Here is a 13615-nt window from a genome sequence, read left to right as displayed (position 1 = left end):
GTGCATGTGTGAATATAGCTCATGAAAAGTTTGTACTTCTACAAGACACTAATGCAAAAGAAGCTCAGCTATAATGTCAAGGAATTATTCTGTGATTTAGAAACTCTCAATAGTCATGAATCATTCTGACTGACGTCAAATAATCAGGAATAGATGAGTCTTAGTTAGCTCATGGTTCTGCTTATTAGTTTGACTATGTAATCAGATTAATCCACTAAAATAATAACCAGACCATCCTTTTATCAACACTAAGGATGAAACCAATGTTTGAAACACCCCCTCATTCAGGTCATGATTGCACACAGCTGCAATGGTGACCCTTCTTCACCCCCTTATTGTAGAGACACAGTCAAACAAGCTGGTGAGTTATCAACAGAGAGGCCTGCAGCTGAATGCTAATTCTTTACAGCATAAATTTGTAGTAATACACCATTACAGGAAAGTGTTTTCATGTCCAGTTTACAGAACTCACCATGTTCAGGTCTTAATATTGAGCAGCTTGAGCGCTAACAGAGTGCTCACCCATGCTGGTGTGGGTGGCACCAGGTGGGAGTCTATGTAGGAAGTGCAACATAATAAAATGAACTTTAGTCCTCTGTCAGAAAAGAAGGCTGTGTCTTTTGTAACCGCTTTTCAAAATCTCTGAATCATTTTTTTGCCTTTGTGCATTTTTATGTTCATTTAAAATTTACAGTTAAAATTGTGACTCCATTCACATTGAGCAACTCCTGTAGGGGCATCAACACCAGAGACCATTGTCTCCCGATGCATCCTCATAGTCCTACATTCAGCACACGTACTGTGTAATTTAATAAAGAACCCGCTAATGGGGACAGTGTTTCACAGGGAAGGTGTTCATGTGGACATCAGAGCACTTAATGGGTGTGACTTTCACCACCTTGCACCCTGTTTATATAAGAGGCAGTATGCCACAGAGTGGGACCTGAACAAGGCTTTTAGTGGATTACAGGGGATGCATTCCCAGTTTTTTATTCCCATCTGTGAGACTTCACAGTAAATAACTTCAAAGTCAGACGCCAAAGTGCTGATCATCCACCTCACAGGAGTTATCTCACATTCACCCTGCTTTGCGTGATGAGTTACTCTGTATGGATTACTGACTGTGACTCAGCCATATTTTCAATTTAGTGGTCTGATCCTTGGCAGAGCAGAAGGAGGTCATCTGGGCATGCTAATACTTTGTCTTGATTCAAGCTAACAATCTTAAATCGCTGTTATAGCAGGGCGTCTGGCAGTTCTCCTGGAAATTGCATTATGGCTGCACACAAGGCCAGCTGCTGTCTGGGCTATAAGTCTCTGTGGCACAAACAAACACATAAGTCTGTTATTGGTCACAGATAAGATCAAAGATGTCTTTAATACAGTTGAGATAAGTTTCTTTTAGGGACTGTAGGAAACCTGGAAATATTCTCAGTGACATCACTTTTTAGTATCTGGAGAGATGTTCTGAAACCAATGATGGTGGCCCCATGCCGACTGAACTAAACTTACATTTTTTTCTATCTAACCTTTATTTGAGTCAGAAAAAACGCATTAGGATTGAGAATGTGCTCTTTACTCAAAACTATCCGTAAACATGTTAATTGCTCTTGCACATTGCAAATTATTAAACTGGTGTTAATGGGATTCTTTGCTTTTTTGAACCAGCCTCAAGTGGACGCTAGTGGAACTGCAGTTCTTTTTGTTTCTCTTTTTGTGCAGCTGAAGTTTCTGCTTCATTTATACGGCTAGGCTAGCAGATCTATGAGGCTACACCTAAGCGTGCAGATACTTTAAACTGCATGAAATAAAAGCATGATAAGACAGTCACAGAGGTGATAACCATAGACTGTATTAAACAGACAAAATTATGCAACCTCACTTCCCAACGCCAGCTTCTATTAAGAAAAGCTAACTTAAACTAACTTTGTTCAAGGGCCTTTAGCCTCTTGGCTGACAACTACATGGTACCCACCTTAAGTTGTAACTTAAACAACTAAAGCAATGACAAATTTTAAAAAATCGGTGGGGAAAATAAGCCAATAAGGCAGAAAGAGTTTTAAGATTAGCTGTAAACATGTTGCTTTTTTGCTGTAAAGATCTGCTTTTTGAACTGGTGTGTATGTACTTTCCATTGCTTCTGCAGCCAGCCTCTAATGGACACTTGATGAACTGCAGTTTTAAACACTTCTGCATGGACTTCATATTTCAAAAGCAAAGGTTTTGCTTGGTAATAATGCCATAAGCTTGTGTCTAGCAGTAGTTATCTTATCATGATCCTCATTTTAGATGTGTTGAGATGAAATTGTGTTAAATTAGTTAAGTTATTGTTTTAAGTAAGACATGAAAACAGATAAACTGAGGAATTCAAATTTATATGGTTCCAGCATAGAGTGAGCTGCCTCAACCCTTTCATCGTTTTCCAACAAAACAAAGGAAGTATGCAGTTTATAATAAACACCAGTTTTCACAGAGAGATAAGTTAAAGGAGGCTCCAGTTTAATACCACACAGAGCAACCTAATATTATGTATCTGTTGTTCATGATGTAATAATGTCTGCAGTGTTTTCTGGGTATGGGTTTGTAATAACTTAGGTAAAAGTAGGATATTTTTAGAAGTCATGAGTCTACTCTTTTGGAGGATAAGAGGTTTTTATTTGTTTGAGGCCGAGATGAAAATGAGTAAAGTGCCGGTGCATCTTTCATTCCCTCCTTTCAGGCTGTTAACGTTCCTCTTTTTCTATATTAGAGCAAACACAACACACATCACTGTCTTATCCAACTCATTTATTCTTTTTCACTCTTTACCTCCCTCCTCCTCACCAGTTTTCATCCAGAGTGCTCATTTATCTCACTCCCAGTGCTTCCTAGAGCTGCTGTCCTGGGACGGCAGGCATTAGAGATGTTGTCATAAATGGCTCCATGAAAGCACCTCCATATTTTCCCCTGATGGCCCTCCTGTTACATGTCTCCCTCTCCCTGCCTGTGTCGTTTTACATATTTCAGACGCCTAATGCTCCACACTGTCTCATCTTCTCCTGCAGTTCATTCATTTTTGATTCCTGCATCATATTTGATTCCCTCCCTCTTGTACAATTTGTCTCAGCTTGAATTTTGGACCACTCTCCAACCCCACCTTTTTTTTCCTCCACTCCTCCTGTTTGCTGTTACTTAACCATCCAGCTCACATCCAGCCCAAACTAAGGTGAGTCACCACTGTGTGCCTTAGACACCGTATTACTTTTTATTCCCTCCATTTATGAGAGCCAGTGGAATTCAAAATTGCTGTTCTGCTCAGTTTTACCTGCTGCGGATAAGAAATCATTCCATTCTGGATGCTGAGCTGATAACCAATCAGTGAGGCAGGCCTGTATCTATGGTAACTTGGAAATATAACACCCTTCATACAACTTGTGAAGGCATAATTTTACCTTAGTGCTGAGAAAAACTGCCTGCAGAAATGAAATAATGTGATACCAAAGTAATCATTAGTGTGATTCCTTTGAGCAAAAACACCAACAGTTCACAGGATTTTTTTTGCACTGCACTTTTGCTGCTTTGCTCAAACTCCTGGTTTTAAACTTTGGAGATGTAATTTAATCATTATCATCCATTTCTGAGCGTGTTTTGATTTACCTTGAATCTTAAAATCCTTAAAAAAATCTAAACATAGGCCTACGGTTTGATTGCTTACAGAAAGTAATATTAGTTGTCTGCTGAATTTTAACCAAGTGGTGCATAAAAATAAAGCCAATGACCAAAAAACTGCAGTTTCTTCTATGTCAAATTGGGGCAAGTTCCAAAAACAGAGGAAGCCCATCAGAGCTACCGAAGTTTGTTTAATGAAAACTTTTAAATTTTAGGTGGTTGATGACAAGTAGAGCTGTACGCTAGCTGCTAGCATTACTCAGCATATTTAGGTTTTGCAAACAAAGTTCCTATGCCGTGTCTTATTGTCTATGCTTGTTACTTTTTAGTTCTTTATGTCATTTGTGATTTGTTGCAGCTCTGCAAAGTAAAAGTCCATTAAATAATGCCAAGAAAAATTACGTATTGTGCTAAAAAGTGGAGTGACAAATGAAAGCTTGATGTCATAATTTTTTAGGTTATAGTTGTACACTGCACCCATGGTCAGTTAACCGCACTGACTTAGAGAGAGCAAGTTTTCTTCAAGTGCTAACTAGGTTATGTAAGTTTTGCCTTCTCTTCCTGCTAAAAATGACCTTCAACTTCCTGATTGTAACACTATTTGTCCTTAAATATTAGTTTTGATATTTAAAACAATAAAGGCTAAGTCACAACACAATTACAGGAATTTGTTGATTTAAAAGTTTCACAGTCAGTCAGCAGAAAACAGCTGTAAGCTAGCAGCTAGCAAGACAAAGCATTTTTTAATTAAGCAAAGTGAGGCTTTAAGTTTGTCATGTTGTAGTTTTTTCTTTAATCTGTGGGTTGTTGCAGCTCTAAGTCAACATTTTTTTTGTATCTGTCAAGCAGTGACACCTTGTGCTAATTTATGCAGATACAGCCATTAGCTAGCTGTCATGCTTTGAGTAAATGCTTATCGTTGTAAGGTCAGTATGTAATATCCATGTTTTTCACATATCTAACACGTGAATGCACAAAGATACAACAGTAGTATGACATGATCTGACTTACATAGGCTTCGTAGTCACAGGACTGAAAAATGAGCTTCTCAGGATGATGCTGCCAGTACTGCACCGGGGTGGACGAGGTGGCCTCATTGGGCGGGCGCAACGTGATCGGCTCGCACCACTCGCCTGCCTGAAACGACAACCAATCTTACATCAGGATCTGGCAGGAACACGGCAGATTACAAGATGCTGCGTGACATTAAAGCTTGTGCTGTGTATCCCCTAGTTGACAAGTTGTTGGCTTCACAAAATTGTAAGTTCATAATGTAACAGCTTTTTCTGATTGAACACGAACATGGCTTCAAAGTGAACACGCTACAGGAGGAAATTAAACATGTATGAATTATGCTCTGCTTCTCAATGTTCCCGCTCTAGAGCTCAGACTCACTGCTTTCTCACCCTGTATGTTTTCACCTCTTACCCAAAGGAAATACTTAAATCTGATCTGCATACTTCTCAAATGTCTGCGGAAAACAATTAGGCTCGTTTTATGGCCTTTCATTCTTCGCTAAATGGAACCAGATGATTTCCTTGCGTGAGGAGGTATGCACACATCCTGCGATTGTGTGTTTATGTGTCTCTCCTGCTTGCTTATGTGTTCAATCCCAGTAAAGGGGTGTGTAAGGGCCATATGGAGGTGAAATCTTATGATTGCATGCAGAGATGTTGGATTAACCGCTGGGGTAAAGCCTTTGGAAACAAGCACTGACTAAAAACTGAGCTTCATTTCTCTGCACAGTTTGAATTGGCTCAATATTTGAAGTTGCTAAATGATTAAATTTTCAAGTTAAAGGTGCAGAAAATGTTCGTAAAGAGGACAGGTGTATACAAAAGTGAGAAGAGAAGGTGAGGAAGACTCAGAGGGAGGAATAATTGCAGAAACTTCGCAACAGTCAGAGAAGAGGGTTAATTAAGTTTGCCTTGTTTTAAATAGATTAAATCTATTCTGGAAGAGCTGACTCATCACTTCACCTCAGAGTATTGCTTTTTAAAATTTGGGGATACACACTGAAAAACACACGCACTCATAAAATGGAGCAGGGTAACCATATGAGCAAGGGAGTCTGCACTGATGAGCTCTGCGATTCACACAGAGGCACAAAAAGACCCTAATCAAAACACAGCTGCTGTTTCAGACGGGTGTGCACATCTAAGAGTGTGTGTGGGTAATTGAGCTTTGCTGATTGAGAATCATAAAGTTCTAATTTTAGGTCTGGAAAGTAAGAATTATGCTGTAACATTGTGATGTCTTTATCTGTGAAAGTACACCATGTTTCTGCAGAACTCTTTAATGATACACATTTTTCACGATGGCAGCTACCAAAGATAAACATTCATTTCTGAATAACGTATGTAATAGCTGCTGTGTGCAAAACTTTTTACTTTTCAGGTTGAAATCTTCTCATCTCAAAACCTAATTGAGCTGTAAACTGCAAAGACACATTTGCTGGTGTCAGATGGCGAGCCTACTGCAGATTATAAGTGGCGGATTTTCAACAAATGAACAGGCTGATAAAACACTTTTGGCTTGGATTTTAATCTTTTTAGGGAACATTTAATCACCAGAATGCTCCACTGTCAGTTGGGATGTATTCCATCCTGTTTATGTGAAGAGCAGTACAGCCTGAGAGCTCATTATTGGTCCTAACGAGGTATGTGCAGGCTCAGTCGACCAACTATTAAACGCCATCAATCCCAGAATTACATGTCTGTTTTTGTTATAATTTTCTTACCGCCAGATGTTGCGTCTATGCTGTAGTGCAGCCATCTGCCACTAGTTGGGACTGTAGCTGCGATTATAGGCTGCTGTCATAATCCCATGATGCTCTGTTTCCGGGACGTAAACAAGCACAGATGACAGATGGCATCTCGTAACATGAAGCTGTTAGGCAGTATTTCCATTCAGATAATGGACAAAAAGTTGTAAACTTGGAGGAAACCACTTAACAGGCATGGGGGCGTTCACTTGAAGACGCTAGCTCTGCTATTGTTAGCTGAACTGTTACTGATTGGTTTCCTACACTTTGACAAGTAAGCTGTTGCAAATCTAAGATTCAATTTGGGTGACTGTTGCTTTGGTAAATAAATCTTTTTTTAATGTTATTTTTGTAGATTTTGTGGGAAAGAGAGTGAGGCTTGGATTCAAGCCCAGGCCACCTGCTCATAGGCAAATCTCATTGGGTGCAACCCCCCTACTTATTTGAGAACTAATTTTACTGGCGCATCAAGGCCTTGTTTACTCGACTACATTTCATCTGAAACACTAAAATGCAGGGAAAGCACAGTGAAAAAAGGCTGCGTTTACACAGAAATGCTGAGGGGCTAAAAACGCTGTAGTAAGCATGCCAGGCCTGTAGGTGACTGTCTTGTTCAGAAGCTGCTCTTGGTGTATTGGCGAATACTTAGTGCAGAAGTGGAGCAATAGACTCACATTTTGTTGAAAGACAGCAGATTGAGCAGCACAAGCACAATACGGTAGTCCGCAATGATTGTAACAACGGCACTGTTGTACTGTTTTATGCACTTGCGCAAAGCGGAGCATGACATCAGAATTTCCAGTGAAAACACTGGCTTACCGTTAACACTGCAACGGAGTTGGCAGCGTTTCAGAAAAAATCCCACTCTGGAGACCATTTTCAAAAGTTTGCGTTTCTGGTTCACTGAAATGCTGTTTACGTGTAAAGGTGAGGCCAAAACGCAACAAAATTTTTGCTTTTTACCCTAAATCATTGTTGTGTAAACAGCCCCTATTACATCAGCATCAAAACAGCCTACTGTATCCTGGGTGATAAAGGTGAACCATTACTGATAATGTAGAAAGTACCTTCCAGAGAAAACGTAAGATTTATCTTTAAACATATCCATGATTTCCTCCAGCCAGCAGTATCCTTGCCTCTGATCATTCATAACACTCTCCTGGAGTCCAACCATCTCTGCCTCTCTACCATTCATCCTCCAACCTGTCCTCCTTCCTCACCATGCTGACTTGGGCCATCTGTCGCTCCAGCTTGGATCGCGGCACGTCGTCGAAGTAGTTGTCATTGCTGCGCTGCCTGCGCCGGGCGTCTGCCTGCATGATGAGGTGCTGCACGTCCAGAGATCCGCCCGGGACCCCCGCCGTGTACGCCGCCTGGCCCACCGATGGGCTGAGCTGGGGAGGAGTGTGGTTCCCTCCGGGCTCCTGGGACAAAACAGTGTGGTAGTCAGGGGAGGGGGAGAAAGACGAAGGGAGGAAGGAGAGAGGGTTCATTCATCATTTCCTAATTTGCTGTGTCACTGCTGCAAGTACAATAAGTAGGACATTCCCTGCACACTGTCATATTGTATTTCTCAGCTGAACGGCCTGCTGAGCGCCGGTATCTTTAAGTGCTTTGTGAAATCAGGGACACAGACACCGACCTTTCATGAGAAGGTCCCAGTAGGTCCATCAGAGTAACACCATGCTGAATCTTTCCCTGCTCAGACTTGCTTAAGTAAAAGCATCGTCCAAATCCTTAAAGTGGAAAATGATGTTCATTTAAGTGGTTTTCCAGGCTGAGAAGACACTTAAAACTAAATAAGTTTTAATGGTGTGAAGTGCTGAAGAGTAGAAGGTCAGATAGTTCTCCTGAGAGTTTAGTCACTTTTAGATGATTACGTGTAAAAGAGGACTCTGCATGCTTTGAGCCTCGACACACTGACAGGTTTAGTTGTGGTGGTTATTTCAAGCAGCATTTTTGTACCAACAGCATTTGGACAATATTTGAGACCTAAGAGCACAACCCTAATGTAGTCTGGAAAGCAAGTTCCTTGTGATTAGTACCCCAGACGACCCAAGTCGGGGGAAACTGCAGCGGGTCAGCCATTTTGTGCCTGCCTGACAGATTTGGGTAATCATTTAAGTGTTAGTAGAAGGCTTTAGCTTCCGCTGAGAACTACTCAGTCACCTGGGAAGAAAACTGTAGCTTCCCTCCTCTGTTTGATGTATTCCTCACCAGCATTACTGATAAAACATAACTGTCTGCTCATTGAGTTTCACTCACCCGTAGGGAGATGGCCCGTGGAGGTTTCTGTGGGGTGTCTTCGTGTAGCCGGTCCCCCAATGAGGCGAGAATGCGTTTTCTGTGACCGATGAGACTGATCTTCAATACCTGGATGAAGACAAAGATGTTTGACATTAGGGTAGAAGAGATGTCTCTGGGTAACTTTTTACAACCAGTTATTTACTAATCTCTAAAAATATACCCTCGAGTGAATTATTCATAAAAATCTTTAGTTGTGATTCAACAGTGAAGACCCAGATGAGTTAAGATGACTCATCTCTACATGGGGCAATCTGGGGTAAAAGCCTCTGTGTTCGCAGACACCCATGAAGACACTCTATTTTATCTGCATAATGTAAAACAGCTTTTACAGAGTCCAAGAGTTCAAAGGCTTTCAGACTGCATAATGACAAGATTACATCATCATACACAACAAATATATTTTACATGAAGATAAGGGAAAATAGTGGTCCTGATCATTAGTCCATTATCCTCAAATGGAAGATAATGTATCTATTCAGGAAAAAGGAACAAAGTGCAAAGCTTTCAGGGAAAATCCAGTGAGTGCATAATGATATAAGAGGTCACTTAACTCATGCATGCATCGTCATATTCTTATTATCACATTATGGATGCATTTGGTTCTGCAGGTGAATATGGGTTGTTTACCATTAGTTGAATGGAAACCAAAGCAGGAACCACTGGTGTTAAAAATGGAGCCATGGTGGCACCAGTTGCTAGCTAGACTCTGACAATGGTACAATAATTTTGTTAATATTTATGGTTTATTTGGTCATAGTATGTGTCCAAAAATACTCAACTAATGTTTTTTTAATTGTCTAAGAACCCAACATACTTGAGTTACGCTACATATGTTGTGCTTTTTGCTGTTTTGTGCTTCATACTGACTGTCGCCCTTGTTCCCCCTGTAGCAGCTTTACACAATTCACTTCTCCGAAATGTTCCTTTTTTTTCTCCCACTTTGTTTTGGCTACCGTCTCTTTAAGGCTCCCTGCTCTACAACCCCCCTTCTCCCTGATTGGTCAGCTCTGTAAGCCTGACTGGGGCGGAGCCTTGTGCAGACCTTGGTGTTTGAAGCCCTCACGTGTCATAAACGAGTAAGGAGTTTTTATGAAATGACCTCTCCGTTCAGTTTAAAAAACTGCAGAAGTTTAGTTCGAACATCCAGCATTATTACTTTATATCCATATTTGAAAACAGGGAAGCAGAATACCCCCACTTTAAAGAAATAGTTTCATATTTTTACGTACTTGCCACAGTGCAAAGTTCAAGTCAAACTTTGGTGAAAGTTAGTCAAGCCATCACCAGTCTATGCTTACAAAGCTAATCATATATGAACCCTAGCCACAAACTTAGCCACTCTCAGCAAGAAAGCTAATAAGCCTATTTCTCAAACTATGAAACCTTTATTCTCGGCCAGCTCTGGGATTAATTTACCAGAGATGAAAGACCTCCAAACTACTGATATTGTGTGTTTCAGCTGCTTTGGTAAGGACGTCATTGATAAGTGAGAGCTCAGAGTTTATGCACTGACAGGCATGAAATGCAAATTCAACAATTTCAGATTGTGTCACATTTATAACAGTGTATTGATATCCCCCAGGCACTAATTACACAGGCTTATGCAGAGACTGAAGCGCACACACACACACTCACAAACACACAGGGGCTCTTATGAGTGTTCACTCTGTCTCCGGTCACCAGGCGTCCTCTGACCGTGCCAGTTACTGTGTTTTCTAAAGAGACGAGCTGGAACATGGCAGCCTTCTGCACAGACGTTTGCTTCATTTATCACCTTCTGGCACCCATACTTCAGCACGCAACAAACTGCTGCCTGCTTTTATGCATCTGCCTCTGCTGGGTTTCTGATATAAAGGTACGAGCGAGTGAGAGAGAATCTGCGCGTTTGTGTGTGTCCTCGGGGCAAAAGGTGGTAATTAGCCTCAATGCGGGGCCGTGCTGCGAGTATAATGATTCTCTTGACAGTCTTGCTTTGAGTCAGCGCTACCAGCACACACACACATTCACACTTCTTCATCCCTTGCACCAATCACTGCCCCACATCTGCTCAAGAAACAAAAATAGAGACAAACAACAGCGGTGTGGGATGCACAATGCAGTCCTGCACATGTGCATAGACCCTAAACACACAAGCAGAATATAAATAAATCATCTCTGTCTATTATGAATAGTTTACATATGCAAATTGCTTATAAACAGCTGATAACTACTCCTCTTGTTGTCTTTGATCAGTGTATTTCATAAACCAAGAGCAAACAAAAAAAAAAAGACATGATCTTAGCTTTATTGGTATGAAACCCAACACACTTCCTCTGCCTGAAAACAATCTATTTTACTTGTTAAATTAAAACAGAGCAGCTCTCTCTGTCTCTCCTCTCTGGCTTCACAGCTCACTATCTTTTTTTCCTTGTACAATGTCAGCGATGATACTACACCATCTCTGCCGCACACTATCTCAGTCTGCCTCTTTGTGTCGGAGATGACATTGGCGAGCTGAATTTGGTGCATTAAGATCATGTGATTAGAAACAAGTGACTACTGTGGAGTGACAAAACATCAATGAGGAAATTATGTAAGGATATTCTTGAAAATGATGACTACACAGCAGATTGTGTCGAGTCCGACAAAACAAATGACTTAATTGAATCAGCTTTCCTCTAATGGAAGTTGTGATTAGAAGTTACAACTATTTATGACACAAATCAATGATGACTGGGACAAGAAAACAGTGAGCAGATGAATCATTGCTAAAAATGAGCTAAATATGTTGTTGATTCAACTATCCTGGATCCAATGGAAAAACCTTTTGTGTCCTTTTTAAAGTAAGTGAGTAAGTCAGCTAAAATAGCAAAAACAAAAAAATAGGAGCCTTTCCTTTAAAGCTTGATCATGAACAAAGTTGCTAAACTTTAACCCTTAGAAAATTTAAAAGAAATATATGAAACGAATCATACAGAAAGCAAATTGTATTGTAGCCTACTAGCACACTCCAGTCTAAAGATATGAAACCCACCCCACGCAGAAGTGATAACAACTGCAGTTCCTAGAGTGTCCACTTGAGGCTGGGCCTGGGAGTACCCGAATCCACATACACACCAAGCAAAAAAAGCTGATTTTGATAGCAAAAATTAACATGTTTACAGCTTGATTCAAAAAGTCTTGTTATAACTTTCTTGTATTTGAACTGGGGCTAAATTTTTCATGACCTGTATCAGTATTTATACTATTTTTTCTCCTGTGTTTGTCTGGAGATCCTACATGTAACAATGGCTGCATTGTTCACATGTGAAATCAGCTGTTAGCAGCCTGTAGCATGTCAATGCTAACTGGTGCAAGGCCTGATGATTTCCCACAAGGTGAGGACGATGTGCTGGTACTTAGGTGTGAGCCAAGAAGTGACGACATTGACCTGTCCTTCCATCCATGTTATTGTGGAAGGTAAGATCTATCTCCAATAAGATGGACAAACATGGACAAACATGGCTAATGGAGCTAACATCAGACATCAACACCACACTGGAAGAGCTTCACCTGCTGTGAGCAGACAGGATACAGGAGACAGAGGCTGAACAGACTGCTGAAGAAGCTCAGTCCTGGACCCTGTGGAGGTGGAGGCTGGCTGACTGGAGAATGATGGACAAGCTGTCATCATCTATTTTTTTATGGACCTTTTTGCACTTTCTTTATTTTGTTTTCTTGATTGCTGCTGTGACTCCTGAATTTCCCCTTGGGTATAAAAAAAAGTATTTTTTATTCTACCAAACTTACAAATTTTGCCCAAAGGTCATAGTGGACTTGACTGACAAAGGGGCATCCTGTAGCTGTCTGCAAGAAGGCTAAAACTCTGTATGTATGTTTAAAACTCTGTATCAGAAACAAGCAGATTTATCCTGGTCTGTCTATCCTTACTGATCCACTCACAAAGTTAAAATGCAGGGTAAACTTTAGGCTCACCATGTTTTGGGACTTGGGAGTCAGACCAAGAACCTTCAAAACTGAGGGGAAGATCCACTCCCACCCTGAGTCATTTCTGAAGTTTTCACCCTACTTGTGATAAGTTTTTGACCCCTGAGGCAATCCAAAAAACTACAAAGTGCTCAAAACGACCTGAATACTCATTTTTTGTTTATGTAGTAGAACTCATGAAATATTCATCGTCATGCCACTGTGCATTTCTCAGTCTGCCTCCTGAGGGGTGATGGCGTGACACCGGCAGCCCTCACACTGCTGTTTCATCACATACAAACACACACACAAACACACACACTACAGAAAGAGTGTGTATCTGTGTGTTACTCCACGCCTTATGCAACAGCATCCACTTCAAATACAGTACAAAACCTCAACCTCAGCTCCAAGTTCAGCTGTCACCATGGCAACACAGAGCCGCAGCGGCAGTCACCCACACACGCTCTCATTGGAAAGAAATAATGAAACAAGATGCACATGCACGTGGATGTGTATTACACACACCGCACACACAAGAAGCTGTTTGGGAGGCTGGGAGAAAGATTATATTGTTATCCCTGAATGGATGAGAGTTTGAATGCAACCCGATTATTATTGTTGAAACACACATACACCAATTCTGTGTGTGTGTGTGTGAAGCTTGACTGCAGTGTCGCCCCATTTGCATTTAAATGATCTCCCTTGCTGCTGTATGTACTGACAGAGAGAGTGTGGAGCTACACTCCTCTGACACTCAGCCCTCCATCTCTTCTATCACACTAACAACACATTCATTTAAGTTCAGCTGTGATCACATCCACTAACAGCACTCTCATGATCTCATCCTGCTGCTCCTCATGTCTCTGTTCGCTCTTTGCTGTGTCACTGTGATGTCACGGCGATGGCTCGAGCGTCTAATGAGGATTCCTCCACCTCTGGTCATGATTT

At 41.1% G+C, this 13615-nt stretch overlaps 1 protein-coding gene across 4 annotated transcripts in view; it reads right to left on the bottom strand.

Moving 5' to 3' along the window:
• Positions 1-13615, bottom strand: part of anks1b (ankyrin repeat and sterile alpha motif domain containing 1B) — a 276356-nt gene that overhangs the window by 17102 nt on the left and 245639 nt on the right. For 3 of the 4 annotated variants that reach the window (XM_074698642.1, XM_074698641.1, XM_074698644.1), the window contains 3 exons: positions 8678-8785; positions 7633-7836; positions 4660-4785 (listed from right to left, as the gene is read on the bottom strand). In XM_074698642.1, coding sequence (XP_074554743.1) covers positions 4660-4785; positions 7633-7836; positions 8678-8785 — 438 coding nt within the window. The remainder of the gene's footprint in view (positions 1-4659; positions 4786-7632; positions 7837-8677; positions 8786-13615) is intronic. The other variant, XM_074698643.1, reaches the window with a different exon arrangement.

This window comes from Halichoeres trimaculatus, unplaced genomic scaffold, assembly GCF_033239565.1.
Source record: "Halichoeres trimaculatus isolate MK-OKI-2021-1 unplaced genomic scaffold, fHalTri1.1 fHalTri1_scaffold_21, whole genome shotgun sequence".
Taxonomy (NCBI): Eukaryota; Metazoa; Chordata; class Actinopteri; order Labriformes; family Labridae; genus Halichoeres; species Halichoeres trimaculatus.
Note: the sequence above shows the minus strand (reverse complement) of the source record. Positions and strands in the feature narration are given on the sequence as shown.